This window comes from Echinococcus granulosus (genome assembly GCF_000524195.1).
Source record: "Echinococcus granulosus chromosome Unknown EG_S00171, whole genome shotgun sequence".
In the NCBI taxonomy this organism is placed as follows: domain Eukaryota; kingdom Metazoa; phylum Platyhelminthes; class Cestoda; order Cyclophyllidea; family Taeniidae; genus Echinococcus; species Echinococcus granulosus.
This window is the reverse complement of record NW_020170551.1, coordinates 111361-135186: the sequence shown is the minus strand read 5'-3', so window position 1 is coordinate 135186 and position 23826 is coordinate 111361. Positions and strand designations below refer to the sequence as shown.

At 42.0% G+C, this 23826-nt stretch overlaps 3 protein-coding genes across 3 annotated transcripts; 1 reads left to right on the top strand and 2 right to left on the bottom strand. All coding sequences in view use genetic code 11, as the record gives it.

The window, feature by feature from the left end:
• Window positions 1-6740: 6740 nt before the first annotated feature.
• Window positions 6741-9170, bottom strand: EGR_09860 (thymidine kinase; the record flags this gene model as incomplete). Its single annotated transcript, XM_024499109.1, has 5 exons — window positions 6741-6938; window positions 7830-7853; window positions 7900-8098; window positions 8996-9080; window positions 9131-9170. The coding sequence occupies 5 exons, from the start codon at window positions 9168-9170 to the stop codon at window positions 6741-6743; spliced, it is 546 nt and encodes a 181-aa protein (XP_024346491.1).
• Window positions 9171-9649: 479 nt separating this feature from the next.
• On the bottom strand, window positions 9650-10398 carry EGR_09859 (hypothetical protein; the record flags this gene model as incomplete). The annotated part of the gene is made up of 2 exons (XM_024499108.1): window positions 9650-9778; window positions 10318-10398. 2 exons carry the CDS (start codon window positions 10396-10398, stop codon window positions 9650-9652), a joined length of 210 nt encoding a protein of 69 aa, XP_024346490.1.
• Window positions 10399-10984: 586 nt separating this feature from the next.
• Window positions 10985-23760, top strand: EGR_09858 (hypothetical protein; the record flags this gene model as incomplete). The annotated part of the gene is made up of 7 exons (XM_024499107.1): window positions 10985-11130; window positions 15658-15927; window positions 17451-17620; window positions 21333-21488; window positions 22978-23143; window positions 23263-23384; window positions 23672-23760. The coding sequence occupies 7 exons, from the start codon at window positions 10985-10987 to the stop codon at window positions 23758-23760; spliced, it is 1119 nt and encodes a 372-aa protein (XP_024346489.1).
• Window positions 23761-23826: the final 66 nt, after the last annotated feature.

The window sequence follows — 23826 nt, the reverse complement described above, 5'->3', positions numbered from 1 at the left end:
CCATAGACAAAACGTTGGCTAAGTTGATAGGTTATGCCAACGTCAAAGCTTGTAGAACGAATTTAAACCACGGAACGTGTTTCTATGGTCAATTTGGGAATTTTGTACAGATGGAGCAACTTAAACCTGTCATGTTTAGCTGAAAAGGCGGAAAGGTCGCAAATTATTGTGCGGTTGATTTAACGTGAATTAGGTGGGTTATAATCTTCAATACTGCTCCTGCAGGTCGAACATGCGGAAAAGAAACTGACTCAAGCTGAGCCGGACAAAGTTTAAAACTCACTTAAATTATGGCCTCATGATGACGTGCCTTAGCCGTACCTAAAGGCTCTATAAATTCCATACGACTGAATAGAGCTTGACAATGAATCCAGAAGGGTGGTGGTTGAAGCCTTCGAGGAGCTAAGGCTCCGTATTGACAAGAAGACAACCGAAGTAAGCAGTATCCTCATGCGGGTATTCAACGCTTCGATGTCAGTTAATCGTTGATGGGAGTTAACGCTCGAACAGTTCCAAAGAAGTTGTTGGTGTGTGCCAGTCCGGGTCTGGTAGACATCAAAACGTGCACATCTGGCCCTCCTTCAAAGTGGAAGGACGAAGAGCGCTTAAATTCCACTGAAATCGTCTTCTGATGAGTATTAATTTATCGAAAATGTTTAGAAAACCCTGAAGAAGCAATGCATTCCTTTTTTCTGTTGTGGAAACACAAGGCCGATTCTCACAACTTTTTCACTTAAAATAAGCTTAAAATTTTGGATGGAGATTTAATCCTTTACGAGGAATCTCACAGAAAGTTATGAGAATAAGAGTAAAATGTGGGTTTACCACCAGTTACCATTCTTTGGGAGAGAAAGACGAAATGAGAGAATGGTATCCGGATGATAATTTCTACAGTCATTTGCCGCCAGGACCTGATTTACAGCATTATTTGGGTAAAATTAACAGGCATTCTTGTATCCCGGTTTATGTACTACCGGTTAGGAAGAGGGTCTACTAAAATAGACCAGTTTTTACAGGAACCCAGGTTCCCCTTCGATTGGGCGCTGTTTGAACAACCGGAAACACGAACGCACGTACGCACCCATCCGTACCCGCACATGCATGCACGCACGCATGCAAAAGGATGGCTGCGCACACGCAAGCCGGTCTGACTCATCCCCACCCGCTATGCAATCCTTTGATCAATAAATCGATCTAGCGCTAGGCAAGCGGTTACCCTACCACAACCACATAGGCGCACGCTAACTTACGAGCTCCGTCCACACAAGCAGTTTGATGACAGTGCCAAAAATTACGTACCCAGGCGTAGTTACAACCGCTGACTTTGATATCCAGTCCGCTCTTCCGAAAACCGACGACAGGCATTCCGCGCCCCTCTCTGCCCAAACCATGACTACACATAATGCTACTACTCAATGGGCCTGAGTCATACAGCGAGAGATGACGGGGCGGGAGTAGACACCATATTTTAAGTCGTGTTAGTACAGGTTCTCCCTCTCTCTCCATTATCCGTGTTTTTACTACTGGGTCAAAGCATCTTCACCCAACACCATCCCCACAGCCTGAACGGTAGGGAAGCTCGTAGATGCTGGTGGGTAAAGGGGGTTATGCTGTCCAGAAATGGTGCGTAAGCTGTCCTTTTGTTTATCGGATGTTGAGGTTTAGGCTTTGGACACGGGCCAGTGAATGGGTTACGTAGATTAGGGCTAACGATTTAGTAACTCCAAAAGCATCTAGGACGCTGGAAACTGGAAATAGCCTGGATGTAAGCGGGAGAGTAAAATGGGTAGCACAGTAACGAAATGCTACCACTTTGTTTTGCGCCTGCCGCCTTGGCATACGAGTGATCCATTCTCCGCGTTGTTGGAACATTTTCTATCCCAGGGAGAAGGCTCCTGAATTTTTAACAATATTGGTGCCTCCCAAAGATTCCGTTGTGGCGAATCGAGTTGAAAATAATTCTTTAGGACTAGACAGGCGTCAAGGGGGCGATTAAATTACAATTTAACTGACAATGTTGAGGGGATTAATCCGGATTCAAACGTCTTTGCCCAGACATTTACTTGTGTCGTGCTCAGATCTGCAAAACGTAGATTGTTGCCAGATATTCCACATGCGTAGCTCATTCTTCCTTCAATCTTTCCTACATTTGCATTCCATAGCTTTCACTTCAGTGTTGCGCAGTAAGCCGTCACTTTGCTTGGATGAAAATTTTCCTTGGAGCATCATATTTTTCACAAGGCATAAAATGTCTAGAACCGAACCCTGAATTCAAGGTACGAAAGTGTGGATATTTAAGCCGATTTAAAGTTTTTCTATGACCTCTTACAGAAGGCGGTTCCCCGATTGCGCAAGAAGTTGGAGACAACAACTTCTATGCTGTGCCATCTGCTATCAAACTTACAAGATCGTGAATTACCGATGACTGCACTGTCGATGGTGACTTTTCTAATCAAACATACACAGTTCTCTGCAGGAAAATGTTTTTATTTCTGGAAATCGTTTACCCTTATTTCCCTCATTTTCAGTGTCTTCTCTCTTTCAAAAATACAGTGTTGGGACCAACTGCCATTTTCCTATGGCAATTATACCAGCGATTTTTGAATCCTGAGGCGAAGATTTAAAAGCTAAAACTCAGTGCTCAAAAATTTCGCAGCCAAATAAAACGAGTGCCCTTGTTCTTACTGATGAAGAAACGCACTACTGAAATCATAAGTAGCGTGTTACTGTTTACAGAAAGTCACAGTTAACACCAAAATGGGAAAGTGAAAATTAATTTTTTTAAAATGAAACTTCACGTCGATATTCGCGAATGCTAATTTATGCAATTAGAACAAAAGACCGGTCCTATATCCTACTTCATACTACTTATATTCTGAAAGAGTAGTCTTATCCCAGAGATCAAGGAAGGGCTAAATGTTCACTTTATGCAGTCAAGTTGATAAATTTCGGCTTAAACAAACAATTCGACGGAAGAGTGAGATCTCACCAGTTGATACCATTAAACTGTATTCTTCATGTAACAAAAGGAGCAGCTTTGTAAAACCCCTTATAGAATGAAGCAATCTTCACTCGAAATCCATACATAATCTATCCCAAGAAGATATAAGCTTGCTACGAAATTCGCTTTTTTTAAACACATTGCCTCAAGAAGCAGGAAACCTGTTCTACTACCCCTTTGACTCTTACAAAAAATGTGATGACAATCACTCTTAGAAATGCCAGAGGAATGTTGAGGATGAGAATGAAGCGGTATCTATCTTTCGACCATCTTAACTTAAGTGTGCATATCTTCTCACAAGTCTATTTGGCAAGTGCATGAGGTAGGAAGGCCATTCGTGGTCTGGTTGGCCAACTTTGCGACATAATTACTGAGCATACAGGTCTGGTGTCTAGTGGATGTGCGGACCACCCCACACACACACACAGGCACACACACGTAAAGGGAGCCGACATGGTGTTTTGGGGATGGAAGAGTGGTTGGCCCTTCTGTGTAGAGTGTACAACAGGGTAGTACATGGAATGGTTTGGGGATAGCCATTAATAAGCTCGTTTCCTTAATTTAAGCTAGAGTAAAGTAGGAATGGCATTTCTCATCTCAAGTCAATCAGGAAGCACGACACATTCTTGTCCCAGAGGTGAAAAAGGGCAAAGAAATTGTTAAAATTTCAGGCTTAATGTATGCCATCCATCAAGAGATGTCCTACAGGTGGGACTCGTCTACTCAATGTTCCCTTCCATGATGTCATAGATGTCAACTAACTCAAATTATTTAATGCCTTCCTGAGTGGTACTTGCTGCCACTGGATACTCCCTCTCTTCCTCAATAAATGCTGCACATTGAATTGTTCACTATGCTTTTAAAGCATTCAAACTGGATTAAACTTGTTTGAAGGGGTAGACAAGTTAGAAAACATCATTTTTCCGTTGCGTTTGATGAGCGTCTAAAGTACTAGGTAAACATTAGAGAGTACACTATGAGGTGAATTATTGTACCGGTAGAATACATTCACATAATTACAGGCACTTGACAACACCTTGCACATTTTTGTCGTCTGGTTACTGTGCTATTATTAGGTGGGACTTGAATGCCATGTATTTTCCACTCAGTAGCCTTTTCTTTTCAGTACCTGCAGGAGGCTTATTGTTCTCTTTGCGTTATGGAGTTAAGTGCCAAAATGACACGCCTAACAGTTCATAATCATGATTCTTTGCCATTTTTCTAGGTGCTCACTTTTTAAAACCGAAATATGCCAGAAGCGCTGACAGTCTGACAGCATGGGTGGCGTGAGGCTTTGACACATGTCTCGTGGAAGACTGACAAGTCTGCAATAGCAGTGTATGCCACTCAAGTCGACATTTCTGCAACACAACCCTCGACCTCCATTTAGGATCTTCCGCAGTCCATACAGTGTAGTCGGAGGCTCTAAAACCACTCCCCAAGCACAAAGAAAGATCACGGAATGATTTTGCATCATTGAATTTCGTCGGTTTTACTGGGTCTATCCATCATTTGAAATTGGTTGTAATGTTTTTTTTTTATGAGAAAGGACAATGTTCTACGTTGAGCGCACCTTTTATACCAATCGCTTTATCGAACAAAAAACACCACATCCTGCATCTCATCTCTTTACCACTCTGTAGGTATTTCAGTGTTACTTAACCGCCTACTTGAGTTTTCCTTTATTTCATACAACTTGGAAAGGCATCAAATCCTCAAATCATGCACTTACATCACTCATTTTACATCGCTCCTTCTAGAAAATTTTTTTAAGGACGATTTCAAATCTTTTAAACCCGGTAATGCTCTTATAATGGCCTCTAATAAGATCTCATGTCCCAAATCCCATCCAGTTAGTAACCGAGGTTAGTTCGTCGTCTGTTCCACCAGTCTTGAAGCACATTCTTGTCAGCGCAAATTGCAAATAGTTAAAAAGGCCAACACAAACATTTGCTTGGCTGAGGCGGGCTCGATCTGCCAAATCTCAATTAATCCGTTCTAACTAATGGCATCCTCAAGTCATCTACCATCCGATAGGCAATTATTCCGCCACAAAACATATTACTCAGTTAATTTTAGTAAAAAATCAGCCCCCTTAAGCATGGGTATGGTTTAAAAAGGACAATCAAAAACATTAGTAAGTAAAAAAATGCCTTCAGTTATGTTCTGCCTACTTCTCACACGCCAAAATCCAAATCTTTCGCTACTTTTCGTTCTCTGTCATTCCATGGCAGTTATTTGAAATTATTTATTATATTGCTTTTTGTAATATTTTAATATCTAAGTTTTTGTGAGCTTTTGCTTTCTCTTTTTCTTGTTTTTGTTTTGAATATCATGCTATCTCTATCTTTTTTTTCCGTCTCTGTAGTTTTTTTATTTGCTGATATTTTTATATCTGTCCCTTTTCATTTCTTCTTTTTCTTACCTTTTTTATATTTGTTTGCGAATACGAGACATTTTCTTTGTAGGTATGTTTTAATTGTTTAACATTCATATTAGTATTTGAATGGCTGGATAGATAAATGAATGGTTGGTTGGATGGATGGATAATCAAATACCTTCTGCTTGCACAGTATTTGGGTTATTTTTGCACAATGGTTGTTGAATTGATGCATTGGTGCCTGCTTGTTTGGACGGATGTCTTTCGTTTGCTCCTTTCTTCATGCCTCCTTTTTTGCTTCATCCATCTTTGACATTTCCTTCCGCTTATCTTTAACCTTTGTTCATGTTATTTTTATTCTAATTATCCATTTTTTCTTTTGTCTTCCGGATTTTTAACACATCTACTTTGTTCGCTTTTCAGAATAATAGACGCTCCTATTTCTGTTTTTATTTATCTTGTTCTTTTTAGCCTCCTCTTATTACCAAAATGGGATCGACGATGATTGTCATACATGAGACCCAGTATTTTTCCTTTTATACCCTTTTTCGTGTCACATAACACCAATGCCCACCTCTCGACTGATTAGGCCTTTGACAAGGTACACAACAAATCGATATCGATCGTCTTCACACCTTGACGTGACAGTGCATAAACGTCACTGCTAGACTCTGTCTAATTGCCACGTAATTTGCACTGTTTATCCTCGAAACACCATTTATGCCTGCGTGATTACCTATAGCTAACAGGAGTGCTATAAACAATTGCAAGTCCTTCGTTTTGGTGAACCACCCAACGCCCTGCGGAACGCCTTCCACCCCGCAAGCTGTGCAACCTTTCTTACTCCACCCATCAATACCTCATGGCAATCCTTATTTCCGATGCATGTTGAGGCGTAGTTAACCATACTGAATGGTCTAGTTAAAAAGAGAAACCAGTACCGATAAATAAGCCCATTGTTTAAAGCGATTTTTGCTTACAGAGTCAAGAAGAATAACAAAGCGTCATCAATATTATCTTACATACCAGGACGGAGTTCAACGAAGCATAAGACATGGTTATTCCCTTAAAATGAATAAAACCCTAATCTTTGGGGAAATGTTCCTACAATCATTCATGAATTGCGTGTCTATCCAAGCTGGTAAAGACAATCGTCCTAAACTAGAACTGTGCAAAGAATTTCGTCTTTTCGTTTGAAATAGGTTGAAGTAACATTGTCCAGAGATCCTGAAGTATCGAAAATCTAGAATAGGAAAGTGTGAAGATTACATCTTAGTTGAAAGTTACTAGCATTTATAGGTTGACGAAAGGATAAGACTGCTCTGCTTGTTTACTACCAGTGTCACATGTGTGTGGTACTCAGATTTTCCTGCTTCCATCCAATGTCACAGATGTGTGACATGTGGCTTCTACTAGTTTACGATAACTGTATTTCCTCAAATCATTAACCAAGGGATTGCCTGAGTTTGAAACAGAAAGAATGAAATAAGCTATTCCTCGAATAAGGATAAGTGCATTTTTTACTTCTAAACGAACGCCTCGATCATGCAAATGTAACTAAATAGTGTTAGTGACAACCTAAGGAGAAAAAATTGGATGCTGGGGCTCAACTCTTTCCTGTGAGAGACCCTGCCAGCACACATGTTTGTAGTTGTGGCAAATTGTAGTAATTTGATTAAAAATATTGAAGATACTCACCACAACAGGAGCAGGGCAATACTCGGAGTATTTTCCTAGTAACCATTCCTCATGAAGTCTGTGTACCTCTCTCAGGAATTCCTAAAAGTAAGACTAAGAGACTGCTCAACCCAACAATGACGTAATAATGGAGCAGCTGCAAATTCGTAGAGAAATCTTACAATCGACATGGTATCCTCTCCTGTTCGTTGACGCCTTCGAATTCGTTTCACACAGACCTCGGGTGTGGAGCGAAGATAAACTAAAATAGAGTTCACTGCTTCTAGATCTTGTCGTCTTATCAATAGAACATCATCAGCAACAAGCTGTAGTGGTATTGGCAAAATAGCATTAATTCATGGACAGACATTTCTGCTTTTAAGAAAATAATTTACCAATTAGATCCAACTTGAAAATTGGCAACTGACAACTCCATTCGTAATATTCGTTAAGAATTTCGCAGTCACCATCCGTGAGAACACCACTAAAGAAATTCAACACCAAATAAGCTAAGCAATCAATTAGTTGAACAGGCAAAGGAACCAAATTATACTAACTTTCGTCGATTAACCTCTGTGAAAACATAGCGATTACTGTAAATAGAACGCTCAACGAGCCGAATTTTTGAGGTCTAAAGATATAAAAAGTTGTCATTGTAAAATAATTTTGCGAAATGTTAAATTAGGCTAGGTACCCTTGGCGCCGAATGTTGATTTGCCAACGTCACCATAAGTTGCGCACGATAGGGAGTATTCCACCTGGTCGGATTACTATAAAAATTATCCTTTTTTCATTCTGTTATAAGAGAAAAGGTAGTTACAAATAGGCGGAAGCCTTTAACATTATTCCACTGATCAATAGGCTCAGGAAAAACTTCTACGTTTGGAGAAAGGCTCTCAAAATAGCGAAGAAATGTCGTTTTACCACTACCAACATTGCCTTCGACAGCAATTTGAACAAATCTGAGCAAAAATCTTCGTGAAGGAGCATGTGAATCACCTGTTAGGCATTTGTAACCAACGACAACTAACGGAATAACGCTTTAAAGCATCAATGGAATTTGACTAGCCGCTCTAGCGCATTGACCGAGAAAGGGCGTCTCCAGCCAATGAAAGTTGGCGAATTGGAGACATTCGTAATAATGAAGACTTCAAACAATATGTACTAAATTGCAATTAATAAATGTCGGACAAACCCACTAGTCGTAGCTGCAAAAAAAAATACTTTTTTACTGTTGATAGGCCTAACTCTTGAATTTATCAAAATGCTTAGTAAAATATCGCAAAGATGCTAATATTAATCTGAATTTATTGGACCATATCAAAAGGGACAAATTTTTGTTACTGCATAGTGTACCAATATACTGCTGTTTATTGTGTACCCAAAAGCAATTATTTTTGGCCACTTCATGAATATGAAATTAGATGCACTTCAATATTTACTACAGGAGCAAATATATGTTTATCAAAGAACCCTTTCTGAGGAACAGTCTTAACTCACAATTATGACTATGAATTTAGTGGCTCCATTATTTTTGTGCTCGTATTATGGGCCGAATTTGTAATATTCTGGTATTCTATGTTCCTATAATGTCTCGAATTCGTCAATTTCACCCTTACCCATTATTCAGTTGAAAGTATCCTTTTATCCACCTATAGCATACGAACTTTCGGCTGTCATGGTAGCCAAAAATTTCATGCCGTTATTCGAACATCTAACTTATTAATTGTCAGTACCGACCCGAACATCACGTAAGAAGGTAACAGATTTGGCGTTTCCCGCGTCAATTTCTGCTTTCCGACTCCTGGAATGGGATAAGTATAGAGAGGATGACATTTTATAAAGTATGTTTTGGAGTTGTTAAGGTTTAAAAGAGATGGGAATTTTTTCCTCCTGAGGGGTTAAAAACGTCGGTTCCATCATGTGTTTGGCATTACCTCGACGCTCTGCATTCTGATGAGTTAGAATGTGTAAAAGCATAAGGATGTCCATTCTCCTGGACATTTTTATCTGCTTTTAGGACTAGATTATGGAGGTAAAATTGACAAATCTAAGCCTTTGTTTGATTTCACAGTATTTTAAGCCAAATTCCAATACGTGGTAAAAGAACATCCTAAGTAAACAATTCTAAGCCTTAGATAAGGAAAAACTAATGCATTTTAGTTCATTTGCGTGCCTTCTCGTAGATCATTCTAGTTTTTGGCGTTGATAATCGGGAAGTCTTAGCCACTGAGATTGGGTAGACAGCACAATGTCAATGCTCAAAGCTTTTTATCGCCCTCCCTCCATCCCTCCCACCCTCCTGCACAATAGAAGTAAACGTTTTTCTATGCTAATGCCACATTTTCGCCTTTTAAATATGACTCGGTGTCCCGCCTTTTTTCCAAAATATCACTACATCTTACAAAGTCTCAAAGTTCAATTAATCGGCTCCAGTACCTCAACAACAAAGGTCAACCACATAAACTCATCAAAACAGGACTTTCCATCCTCCGCACGGAGTAGGTCTGGCCAGACAGCTGTCCAAATGGCACTTTTCAATTGCACATTATCATCTAGCCTCCCCTTTCTTCATCCAAAGTCACCCCACCCTACTCCACCGCCACCCTGTATAAGACGGTCTCATCTCTGTCTAGACGTTGAGTAAGTACAGCACAACCCCGATACGAAGCGCGCACACTCCCACCAAAAAATTTTTTAAGCCAGTCGTCCAGTTCCCGCTGTGAGTGGGCAATCAAGAGGTGGCCTCCTAAGGAATCCCCTGAGTGATCGCGATGGCTTGAGGAATCTATTTCTGAACAGATTCTTCCGGCATATGCCAAACCGCGTGCATTCATTGCTTCCTTTAATTTTTTATTAATCCATGGTGCTTTCCGTGTGTCAAGTTTACTGCCAGAATGGAGTTGTCTAAACAGTGGTGGTGGAATAACTAGCCAGAACGATGTTTCGATAGTACCTCAAAGTATTTGTGCGGCTGCATTGGTGCCACAATGAAATTTCATGCACAGAATCACTATTGAATGGAAAAAGATCTTGAAATTGCAAAAATCGAAAGGATTTTAACCTCTCTAGAACTGACCGGAAGTCTTCAGTCATGAAACGTTGATAGTCGTCAATTGACAACAATGACCTTCTCATAACCAAGGTGGTGGTTACCAAAGCCCTGTTACCATCATCCAGCACAAACACCACATTCGATAAATGACGTCTTACCCACCAGTCTATATTCATCATGACCCTTAGTAAGTCATTTACTCACTGGAACACCGTAAACAAAGCGTGTCCCGATGTTAGACCAATCAAACCAGTCGTCATTGGGACAAGGGTAGAGCAGGGGCATCAGCGTACCTTTTTGCTTCCTATCCCTTTATAATAACCTTGTCCTCTCATCGCGTTTTTTTTGTCACAACGCACCACCTATAGACTTTCACGCACCAAATTCATTTGCCGCGCCAGCTGATCGCCGAAAAATCGATAAGCGTTTAATTATTTAATTAAAAAGTTGCGAAGTAATGAAGAAGATCGGAAATTGGTTCATATGGTATCATTTAACCTTGAACGAGCACAACTCTGAGGGGGTGGGGTGGGGGGAGAGGTCTGTAAACGATTCTTCCTAGAGGGTTAAATACACCACCCCTACCCCCCTCCCCCTTCCTTTTCTCCCCCCCCCCCCACCGGACAGGCCTTTTATCTACCGACGCGACGATAATGTATTAACGTAGCTACCTTCATGCCACTGCGGGCCGGGGTGGCTTATTGAAAAGAGCGACGCAAAAGAGGTTTCAGCAAATCAAGTATGCTGGACAAATATAAGTAAGCGCCATTCGTTGCGTCTAGTCTCGAAAATTGGTCTCGTCACTCCAACCGACCACCCTTCAGCATCAAACACCGCAGCAACATTGAAGGTTTTTGATATCAACCACGTGATGGGAAGGGGGATATCACGATGGTCCCCCAAAGCAGAAAGGCGTGCTTGGCTAATAAATATACCAAAAGAAGGTAGTAATCACTTGGAGAAAGATGTTCACCTGATGTTGGACCACGAAGGTCACTTTTCATCACAAATCATTCAGTAAACAAACTTCTTTTTTGAGAGAAGACAGGAACAGCTAAGTAGTCCTTCAAACAGTGGAAGGTATTTGCCCGACCTCGGTGATGTTACGTTATACATGACCAAAAGATCATGACGTGATAATGTCAATAACGCCACGCAAATCCTCGTGATCAAGATCAAAGAGTTCCTTTAAAGCTGATATCTCCCCTTGGGAGTGGATCACCATCAGGATCAAATAGCGTTTCATTTATACCACCATGAGCTACATCTCCTCCGAGTATTATGAAACCTTTTGTGCTAGAAGCCTCTGCCGCCTTGCAACCAAGTTTAGCGCGTCTCGTAAAGCGGACCAGCTTGATCACGTCAGGTCATTCGACGTTACAAAAAGACGCTACAGCAAGCAAGAATGAAGAGAATAAAGGATTTTGATAGACCGATGCTGATGGAGTTCCGTGAAAACATTTGCTTATTTGTTTATACAAACAACACCAAGTAGAACCTTGGATTTTCATTCTGACTTCAGTCCCTCTAATTCACTTTGTTAATAATTATAAGCTTGGCTTCAAAGAGGTATGTCGAATGTGGGGGGAGATGTCACGTCGTCAGATTCTACTCATTCAGGGAGGGCTTTGACGAATTCAATACCGGCGTAACAGAATTTGTGATTTGATGTAGGGTGCTTTGATATATTTCCTTATGCATCTTTACATACTCAGTAATCCACATCAGATGTCTTTCTGCATTATTAACAAACTGATCCACTATACAGCCACCGAGGTACCCCAGGAACCAGAGGAAGGCATATGAATCCCCAGTAGTAGCTTCATGATTCTTATTAACACACACCACTCTTGAAACATCAGTAAAATTTTTTTATCGTTCTCATATTCTACCATTCAAGGGAAGCGAATGAGGCAAACGAATTCTAGTAGTGACTTTAGCCTCTATGTCGAAGAAATGGAAGTCTAGTAGCGCATTTGGAAAGATATGGTCTCCTTGCCACCAACGTGGTTGTCAAATCACAGGAGAATTCAATGGTTCACATTGAAAGAGGCTCATCAGCAAGACAGATTCATTCAGTAAGATTGCACACACCCTTAAATAGACACCCAGACCCTCATTGTGAAGGCGTCCGCCGCCCCACCTCGGCTTACTCACATAGAGTTGCCAAATGAACCCTTCCTGCTATTAATTTGAAGACTGAGCCACGCTGCCGAAATCTGTCTACGCCACCTATATAACCCCCTTGCCTGAAGATACACGCATCCGGGCCTGCAAGCATGTTGTTTCCGAAAGGGGTATGATTAATACCGCTGTCGCACGATTAGGCCGCCACGTGAAGATACACACTCACACACAAATTTGGGTTTTTGGAGGTCGTGTTTATCTATGGTGAGAGGTTGTTCCTCACCCTCCTCCCCTCCCCTCCCCGTCGGTGGATAAACAATCTGAAGTGAGTTTGTAAAGCGGAAGAACACTGCTGACGCCAACTTGGTGGTAGCACCTTCATGAGGTCGGTAGATGGACCCATTTCGGTCATGTTTTATCAACATTTCTCTCTCCTGTGACTCCAAAGCATGGTGTGACCTGTCCAGCCGACCTCATGGCAACTTCTCCATTTCCCAGGGCACAAAAATCGCTTAGCGAGTTAGGAGTTATTGAGAAGAATTACACTTTTTTATTTGTATCTAATGCTGGTGTAAACAGCTTCGGTCCATTACGAGCCTTCGCCTCCAACCCGGCTCCGCATGAATTGGCGCTGATGTTTCCTTCCTCTCTAGTCCAGTAATAATAACCACCTCCAACCTTCCAAATTTAACCTCACTGGAGATAGTGAAGACGCCGTGGAGATGCGCAACACCCTTTATGTCCAACGAAGAACGCATCCACTTCGTAGAGGGAGGAAATTCCACACAAGGCAGGAGTCTACCGTAGTGACAATATGGTTACTCTCGTACAGGACAGGTGATAGGGCCAATTCCTAGATCATGACCAGCATGCTAATTCTGCATCGGACAACCTCCAATCGGTTACTCACAACATCATACAACGACACCGAGAATCACACCCTGCGGCGATTCAGGAGCAAGCGAATAACCAAGTAAAGGTGAGGGATGAAAATGAAAGAATAGCCCAAGCAACCACCTTGACCACACGCCTCATCTGATCTCTAGGTACCCACATGATACACCGCAACAACCTGCAGTGTCACCGAGCCAGAACGCACGAACGATACAAAGCGGCACGAAATAGCGGTTCTTACCGTTTCCGCTACCTCACGACGGGGATTAGAACACAGAAACAGCCTCAACAGCCAAAATGAGCTGCTAGCACAACCCTCATAATACTGTACGAATCTGCATGCACCAATTCGTCGGAGGCACTTCAGGATACCCCGACTCCGCGCCTACCCAATATCTTTGTTGAAGCAATTCAGACTGATCATCTTTAAATGGACCAGTTACAACCTGAAAGGCGTAGCTCCACTGCCTGCAACACTTAAATACTGAATACCTAGCATTCAAAACATTGCTGGACCGGTGTAGCTAGAAGGCGACTCAGAATCGAGCGGACACAATGAGGAATACATATGACCGCAATCCAAACCCACGCGTCCAAGTGAATATTATCCAAAGAGGACAACTGGAGAAGAAAATGCGGCGCCCCACCACCTACAATGCGGACGATACACGATACACACAGTAGAAAAGGTGGAGCAGCTCAATCAATTGATTTATATTCACTACTGGTAGCATGCCGCACGGGAACATCACCGCATGCACCAATCGTCACGGTGCATAGTATAGTGCACAGACAGGTCAGTAGTATATGTACACACTCTACAGCACACGCGGCCCCTTGATTGGTCATGCATTAGTGCAGGCACACACACACTACGCACATGGGAATGCGACAAAAGCGTGCGTAGAGTAGTGTTATTACTCATTTATGCCGGTGTGTTTGTGGGTGGGTAGTGTGGCATGTGTGTTGTCACTTGACAGGACGAGTGAAGCGGCTTTTCTCGCGTTCTGAGAGCGTTAATTCTTTAGTTAAACTACCGCCTTCTGAGATCGCGATTACAGCTGATTCCTTGTCTACGAACTTCGTCTCTGTTTTGCTTTGTTCTATATTTTTATGCCTTTCATGCATTTATGCTCTTAGCATGCTACGATTCCCGTGTTAATAGTTATTCTGGTTTTAGAAATGACTGGATGGTCGCGAGACGCTAACTTTCCTTGCCTTACCGACGAATTTGCGATCTGGAGGTCTTGGTGTTTATCGAAATCGTGATCTTGGAACTGACTGAAAATGTCTTCCGCGTATCGTAGCCTGTGGGGCGTGCCTTCGCTACGGTGTATGTGCGTAGACAGGTCTGGTCGCTTTGCTTCAGATTTTGTGGCCAAGAAGCGTGTAGAAATTCTGTAAGATTTCATGTTAAAGCTTTTGAAAATGGTGACGGCCTAATTTTACTAATCGGGCGCCGAACAGCCAGTTTGTAATGGTGTTTACCTGTGGAGGTTGGGTGTCTGTTTTACTCCCTTTTTATCTGTCCCACATAGTTGACAGGCGGGGATGGGGCGCGACTAGGTGACTGTGGCGTTACTCACGGAGCACTCCCTGAGAGAATAGGAAAATCGATAAGCTTGCGCGCACGGGCGGACGTACGTGGTTGCGTCCTCGCGTCCGCTCTCTGTCGCGTTGTCGATCGATAGGGCAGCGTTCACCGCGCAAGCCCAGCGGTCGGGTAGCGTGCGGAGGTGGCGACATCGTGAGTTTGTAAGCTACGCTTTGAGATGATAAATTGCGCCCACAGGGTGACAATGGCGTGCGTCTGCCCAGGACGTGACTGTCTACCACGCGGCGGGTCATAAATGCAAACATCCGGCTCCTGTCTGACCTCTATCGGGGCGTTTTGTGTCCTTCCTTACGGAAACGGCTATTCGGGGGAAAATTATGATGTTAGGCTCCCGGAAGTGCCATTTTGTCATTTCTCTTTAGTTTTTTGAGTGCAATGTGGGGAAGTTGCAATTAAGCTCTCCAAACACCTAACTTGGTTATTGGTGAGCTCCCCTGACAGCGTACTCTGTCGGAGGGACAATTTCTGTTCTTTTGTTACTATAGTGTCATAAGAAAGTTCTACTATGCCAGCTAGGCTGATAATGAGGCGCGCCAATGTTTTAAGTTGGAAAATATGGTGTGAAATTTAGGTGAAGCTGATTTTGAAGGTTAGCACCTTCTCCGACATTCCTGTGTGGTGTATTCCACTTTATTTTTCTTTACTGCAACGCTGGCACTCTATTGAAGCACCGTAGCGTTGACAACCACAAGTTTTCTTTTCATTGTGGAGATAATGGATCGACGAGTGTAGTGTCTGGATGCTAAGAAACGTTAAGTTGTTTGTCGGTATACGTCACGCATATGTGACGCAAGTAGCGGACGTTATTCGGAGTTCAATCATGCACCTAATCAACACAAGTATTTAGCTAATCTCTACAGCTGAAATAATTCAATATGTATAGTTCCATGTTGTCTTCACAATTTCAGCATTTCTGCTCAGACCTGCATACACAGCCATAGAAACACACAAATGGAAGCTTACGTGGATGCACAAAAAAGCATGATACAGAGGTCACTGAAGTTCACGCAAATTCAACAGTTCTCGTCAAAACATGAAATTAGAAGGAGAACAGAAAGTTGCAAAAAAATTCTCCAATCCACAAACATCTCCGTGTACTTACGTCAGCGCCTATATTTATCCTCATTTGTTTATCCCTCTTTCTCTTCACCTCAAGGTGACCTTAACGGTGGAGGAGGGTGAGGGGGCCGGTCATTTCAAAGTGCATAAGCCAAAGAGAAAATTATAGCGATTAAAAATAACACAGAAGTCATTCGGAGGTGAAAGGCACACGGCACTTCGACCACTGTTGTGAGGCCTGGTGGTTAGCGCATCTGCTACCAGTTTTGAAGCATCTCAAAATTGCCTTGCGGACAGATTAGTTGTATTTAGAACACTAAAATGGATGCATGATGTTCTGTGTCTGCGAAGAATGTCAATTTTTAGTGTTTTAACAGTGTAACTTCAAGTAGAACTACCCCCTGTGAGTTGGTGTAGTTTGATTTCCTCTAAGGCAAATCCTAGTTGAAGACGTGTCACTTGAGATGAAGGTGACCTTCCAGCAAATTGCCCTGATCAAACGCCGAAAGCCACTTTGAAGGAGAATATTTCAGGTGCAAGTTAATGTCTCGAGATTATACGTGGATTAGACTCCGGTGTGGCCAAAACATTTTACAAATCTATTTGAAAAATTGGTTAGAAATCTGAAAAAAAAACATTTCAAAAAGCGGTTTTAATTTGGCTGACTGGTAACCATAGCGATTTGGTTCTCTGTTTAAGTGTATGCTAAGCTGCGCGGGCACTTTGTTCTCCGCAAGTTCGGCTTCCGCCCTGCGTGCATGACCTTCAACTTGTGCCAATGGCCTTCCAGACCGACAGGTTCTTCGTTTGCTACCTTGGTTTGTTACGCCTTCAGTGAGGACACGGAGCGCTGCATGATCTGCGATCCAAATAATGCGTGCCATAGACAAAACGTTGGCTAAGTTGATAGGTTATGCCAACGTCAAAGCTTGTAGAACGAATTTAAACCACGGAACGTGTTTCTATGGTCAATTTGGGAATTTTGTACAGATGGAGCAACTTAAACCTGTCATGTTTAGCTGAAAAGGCGGAAAGGTCGCAAATTATTGTGCGGTTGATTTAACGTGAATTAGGTGGGTTATAATCTTCAATACTGCTCCTGCAGGTCGAACATGCGGAAAAGAAACTGACTCAAGCTGAGCCGGACAAAGTTTAAAACTCACTTAAATTATGGCCTCATGATGACGTGCCTTAGCCGTACCTAAAGGCTCTATAAATTCCATACGACTGAATAGAGCTTGACAATGAATCCAGAAGGGTGGTGGTTGAAGCCTTCGAGGAGCTAAGGCTCCGTATTGACAAGAAGACAACCGAAGTAAGCAGTATCCTCATGCGGGTATTCAACGCTTCGATGTCAGTTAATCGTTGATGGGAGTTAACGCTCGAACAGTTCCAAAGAAGTTGTTGGTGTGTGCCAGTCCGGGTCTGGTAGACATCAAAACGTGCACATCTGGCCCTCCTTCAAAGTGGAAGGACGAAGAGCGCTTAAATTCCACTGAAATCGTCTTCTGATGAGTATTAATTTATCGAAAATGTTTAGAAAACCCTGAAGAAGCAATGCATTCCTTTTTTCTGTTGTGGAAACACAAGGCCGATTCTCACAACTTTTTCACTTAAAATAAGCTTAAAATTTTGGATGGAGATTTAATCCTTTACGAGGAATCTCACAGAAAGTTATGAGAATAAGAGTAAAATGTGGGTTTACCACCAGTTACCATTCTTTGGGAGAGAAAGACGAAATGAGAGAATGGTATCCGGATGATAATTTCTACAGTCATTTGCCGCCAGGACCTGATTTACAGCATTATTTGGGTAAAATTAACAGGCATTCTTGTATCCCGGTTTATGTACTACCGGTTAGGAAGAGGGTCTACTAAAATAGACCAGTTTTTACAGGAACCCAGGTTCCCCTTCGATTGGGCGCTGTTTGAACAACCGGAAACACGAACGCACGTACGCACCCATCCGTACCCGCACATGCATGCACGCACGCATGCAAAAGGATGGCTGCGCACACGCAAGCCGGTCTGACTCATCCCCACCCGCTATGCAATCCTTTGATCAATAAATCGATCTAGCGCTAGGCAAGCGGTTACCCTACCACAACCACATAGGCGCACGCTAACTTACGAGCTCCGTCCACACAAGCAGTTTGATGACAGTGCCAAAAATTACGTACCCAGGCGTAGTTACAACCGCTGACTTTGATATCCAGTCCGCTCTTCCGAAAACCGACGACAGGCATTCCGCGCCCCTCTCTGCCCAAACCATGACTACACATAATGCTACTACTCAATGGGCCTGAGTCATACAGCGAGAGATGACGGGGCGGGAGTAGACACCATATTTTAAGTCGTGTTAGTACAGGTTCTCCCTCTCTCTCCATTATCCGTGTTTTTACTACTGGGTCAAAGCATCTTCACCCAACACCATCCCCACAGCCTGAACGGTAGGGAAGCTCGTAGATGCTGGTGGGTAAAGGGGGTTATGCTGTCCAGAAATGGTGCGTAAGCTGTCCTTTTGTTTATCGGATGTTGAGGTTTAGGCTTTGGACACGGGCCAGTGAATGGGTTACGTAGATTAGGGCTAACGATTTAGTAACTCCAAAAGCATCTAGGACGCTGGAAACTGGAAATAGCCTGGATGTAAGCGGGAGAGTAAAATGGGTAGCACAGTAACGAAATGCTACCACTTTGTTTTGCGCCTGCCGCCTTGGCATACGAGTGATCCATTCTCCGCGTTGTTGGAACATTTTCTATCCCAGGGAGAAGGCTCCTGAATTTTTAACAATATTGGTGCCTCCCAAAGATTCCGTTGTGGCGAATCGAGTTGAAAATAATTCTTTAGGACTAGACAGGCGTCAAGGGGGCGATTAAATTACAATTTAACTGACAATGTTGAGGGGATTAATCCGGATTCAAACGTCTTTGCCCAGACATTTACTTGTGTCGTGCTCAGATCTGCAAAACGTAGATTGTTGCCAGATATTCCACATGCGTAGCTCATTCTTCCTTCAATCTTTCCTACATTTGCATTCCATAGCTTTCACTTCAGTGTTGCGCAGTAAGCCGTCACTTTGCTTGGATGAAAATTTTCCTTGGAGCATCATATTTTTCACAAGGCATAAAATGTCTAGAACCGAACCCTGAATTCAAGGTACGAAAGTGTGGATATTTAAGCCGATTTAAAGTTTTTCTATGACCTCTTACAGAAGGCGGTTCCCCGATTGCGCAAGAAGTTGGAGACAACAACTTCTATGCTGTGCCATCTGCTATCAAACTTACAAGATCGTGAATTACCGATGACTGCACTGTCGATGGTGACTTTTCTAATCAAACATACACAGTTCTCTGCAGGAAAATGTTTTTATTTCTGGAAATCGTTTACCCTTATTTCCCTCATTTTCAGTGTCTTCTCTCTTTCAAAAATACAGTGTTGGGACCAACTGCCATTTTCCTATGGCAATTATACCAGCGATTTTTGAATCCTGAGGCGAAGATTTAAAAGCTAAAACTCAGTGCTCAAAAATTTCGCAGCCAAATAAAACGAGTGCCCTTGTTCTTACTGATGAAGAAACGCACTACTGAAATCATAAGTAGCGTGTTACTGTTTACAGAAAGTCACAGTTAACACCAAAATGGGAAAGTGAAAATTAATTTTTTTAAAATGAAACTTCACGTCGATATTCGCGAATGCTAATTTATGCAATTAGAACAAAAGACCGGTCCTATATCCTACTTCATACTACTTATATTCTGAAAGAGTAGTCTTATCCCAGAGATCAAGGAAGGGCTAAATGTTCACTTTATGCAGTCAAGTTGATAAATTTCGGCTTAAACAAACAATTCGACGGAAGAGTGAGATCTCACCAGTTGATACCATTAAACTGTATTCTTCATGTAACAAAAGGAGCAGCTTTGTAAAACCCCTTATAGAATGAAGCAATCTTCACTCGAAATCCATACATAATCTATCCCAAGAAGATATAAGCTTGCTACGAAATTCGCTTTTTTTAAACACATTGCCTCAAGAAGCAGGAAACCTGTTCTACTACCCCTTTGACTCTTACAAAAAATGTGATGACAATCACTCTTAGAAATGCCAGAGGAATGTTGAGGATGAGAATGAAGCGGTATCTATCTTTCGACCATCTTAACTTAAGTGTGCATATCTTCTCACAAGTCTATTTGGCAAGTGCATGAGGTAGGAAGGCCATTCGTGGTCTGGTTGGCCAACTTTGCGACATAATTACTGAGCATACAGGTCTGGTGTCTAGTGGATGTGCGGACCACCCCACACACACACACAGGCACACACACGTAAAGGGAGCCGACATGGTGTTTTGGGGATGGAAGAGTGGTTGGCCCTTCTGTGTAGAGTGTACAACAGGGTAGTACATGGAATGGTTTGGGGATAGCCATTAATAAGCTCGTTTCCTTAATTTAAGCTAGAGTAAAGTAGGAATGGCATTTCTCATCTCAAGTCAATCAGGAAGCACGACACATTCTTGTCCCAGAGGTGAAAAAGGGCAAAGAAATTGTTAAAATTTCAGGCTTAATGTATGCCATCCATCAAGAGATGTCCTACAGGTGGGACTCGTCTACTCAATGTTCCCTTCCATGATGTCATAGATGTCAACTAACTCAAATTATTTAATGCCTTCCTGAGTGGTACTTGCTGCCACTGGATACTCCCTCTCTTCCTCAATAAATGCTGCACATTGAATTGTTCACTATGCTTTTAAAGCATTCAAACTGGATTAAACTTGTTTGAAGGGGTAGACAAGTTAGAAAACATCATTTTTCCGTTGCGTTTGATGAGCGTCTAAAGTACTAGGTAAACATTAGAGAGTACACTATGAGGTGAATTATTGTACCGGTAGAATACATTCACATAATTACAGGCACTTGACAACACCTTGCACATTTTTGTCGTCTGGTTACTGTGCTATTATTAGGTGGGACTTGAATGCCATGTATTTTCCACTCAGTAGCCTTTTCTTTTCAGTACCTGCAGGAGGCTTATTGTTCTCTTTGCGTTATGGAGTTAAGTGCCAAAATGACACGCCTAACAGTTCATAATCATGATTCTTTGCCATTTTTCTAGGTGCTCACTTTTTAAAACCGAAATATGCCAGAAGCGCTGACAGTCTGACAGCATGGGTGGCGTGAGGCTTTGACACATGTCTCGTGGAAGACTGACAAGTCTGCAATAGCAGTGTATGCCACTCAAGTCGACATTTCTGCAACACAACCCTCGACCTCCATTTAGGATCTTCCGCAGTCCATACAGTGTAGTCGGAGGCTCTAAAACCACTCCCCAAGCACAAAGAAAGATCACGGAATGATTTTGCATCATTGAATTTCGTCGGTTTTACTGGGTCTATCCATCATTTGAAATTGGTTGTAATGTTTTTTTTTTATGAGAAAGGACAATGTTCTACGTTGAGCGCACCTTTTATACCAATCGCTTTATCGAACAAAAAACACCACATCCTGCATCTCATCTCTTTACCACTCTGTAGGTATTTCAGTGTTACTTAACCGCCTACTTGAGTTTTCCTTTATTTCATACAACTTGGAAAGGCATCAAATCCTCAAATCATGCACTTACATCACTCATTTTACATCGCTCCTTCTAGAAAATTTTTTTAAGGACGATTTCAAATCTTTTAAACCCGGTAATGCTCTTATAATGGCCTCTAATAAGATCTCATGTCCCAAATCCCATCCAGTTAGTAACCGAGGTTAGTTCGTCGTCTGTTCCACCAGTCTTGAAGCACATTCTTGTCAGCGCAAATTGCAAATAGTTAAAAAGGCCAACACAAACATTTGCTTGGCTGAGGCGGGCTCGATCTGCCAAATCTCAATTAATCCGTTCTAACTAATGGCATCCTCAAGTCATCTACCATCCGATAGGCAATTATTCCGCCACAAAACATATTACTCAGTTAATTTTAGTAAAAAATCAGCCCCCTTAAGCATGGGTATGGTTTAAAAAGGACAATCAAAAACATTAGTAAGTAAAAAAATGCCTTCAGTTATGTTCTGCCTACTTCTCACACGCCAAAATCCAAAAGTGTGCAAGCTAAGGCAAAACGCTTACTTACGTAATTTCAGTAACAAGTAAAACAAACGGCGGAAGTTGGAACGACTCTGGAATAGCAACAAGTGCTTTCAATTCAGGCTCATTTAAGCCGTCAGATTTGGGCAACTTTAATTAAGAGACAAGCACAGGTGTTTAAAATTAATAGTTCCTTAAATTTCTATAAGTCAGGTGTTAACCCACCTAAGCTAAGATGATTCAATAATTGTGCCTATTTTTATGGGTCATGCACAGCGAATTGAGTTTTTTATAGTGCATTTTAAAACAGTTTGGCATTAATAACCAATATTTTCTCTATTTTTTAAAAAAGAGATGAAAACTTTGTCAAAATGGCTTTTCAGGGATCGTTTTAGGTGTTACAAAAAGTGCAATTTTTGAGGCAAGCCGAGGTCATCAAAGCACCGTCCATTTGCCATAAATGCGTGTTTAGAAAGCAACAGATATTCGTAAGTTTGCTTAATAGAAAGGGATTTGGAGGAATTCATTTAAGAACATGTTTCTAAATAGATCACTCCACAGAACAAGTAGGCCAAAATTCTAGAAAATTTGATGATTTTATTCCGCCAATCTCATGTCTTGCAACAGCTAGGGTAACCGCGTTATTACTCAGTAGGTAAAAGCACTCCCAGTTGTTGGTCTTTTGTATCATGTCACTTCGCATCACATCGTGGCATTTGCAACACAAGCGATCTAAGCTCATCTAAGAAGAGAAGCGTAGAGAGACAATTTGCACAAATCTGCAAGCAGGTGGGAACAGAAGGGAGAAGTTGCTAATCATCAAAACGAATCAGTTCAAGCCAAAGTAAGTAGATTGCACTGAGGCACCACTTTGTAGCTGCTGTGTTGCCAGTTTTAGCGGTGACTGTTAATGTGATGCAGCTAAAGCTACTGTTGTCAATGCCTCGGTTAACTTGAGCACCCATCAATCAAACACACACATCTTGGCACCGAATTTTGTCACAACACATCTTAGGCATTTCTCTGTCACCATTCCTATCTTGTATCTTCACGACACTGCTACGTGCTGGTTACACCGTTGTTGTTGAATTGTTAAGTCTTTGAAGATAAATTGCATAGTACCATTTTCTTATTTACCAAAACCCCTTTCCACAAAATTCTACTTTATTTTCTACATCTAAAAAAAGTTGCTGGTACTCATTCCTCGGTCGATTTTATTGCCACACCACTCAATGCAGTTGAGGCGTTATTTCGCTCTTTGGCATCAGCAAAGTAAAGAAGCAGGCATTCATTCAACCCCTACATCCCCGTGCATGCGTTTCCCATTAAGCATTGACGCACAAACGGGGAATTCCTTACTAGCAAGGCTGTTTCGTTGTGTCCTTTGCTAGCAACAATAACATTCATTCATTCATTCATTCAATTCCTCACTCCCTCACTGACGCACTCATTCACGCTTTACTTTCAGTGGTGCGTGTCTACGTAAATCACGTTCCTGGTTTCATATTTTATGGTAATCACTGTTCTCTTGGAGATAGACAAACCTTGCAAATGTTGTCTTCACATGATAAAGCCACCCTAAAGTCCTACTTCTGATACATGTTCGAGAAGCTGAAGAGGCTTTCTTTACAATTTGTGTTTGTCCCGTAAAATCAAGGACTGTCCCGAGTGATTGGTTGTGGGGACAAAGATGTGTAGGGCAAACCGGTGTTCAGAGAAAGACTACCAATGTGACCCGCGCCAGTTTCGTCTCAGTTTCGTTCCGATAATCGCTAGAGTCGTTAATTTGTTTTTGGGTAGATGATGTTTTTTTACCATTTGAATGGGAGTCACAACTAACAAAAAATACATCTATTAAAACACTTGAATCTGAATGCAAACTCAGCTAGCTCGGGAAGCATGGTGTGTGCTAATACCTGCTCAATTTTAGTGATGGCACAGAGTAGAAACCACAC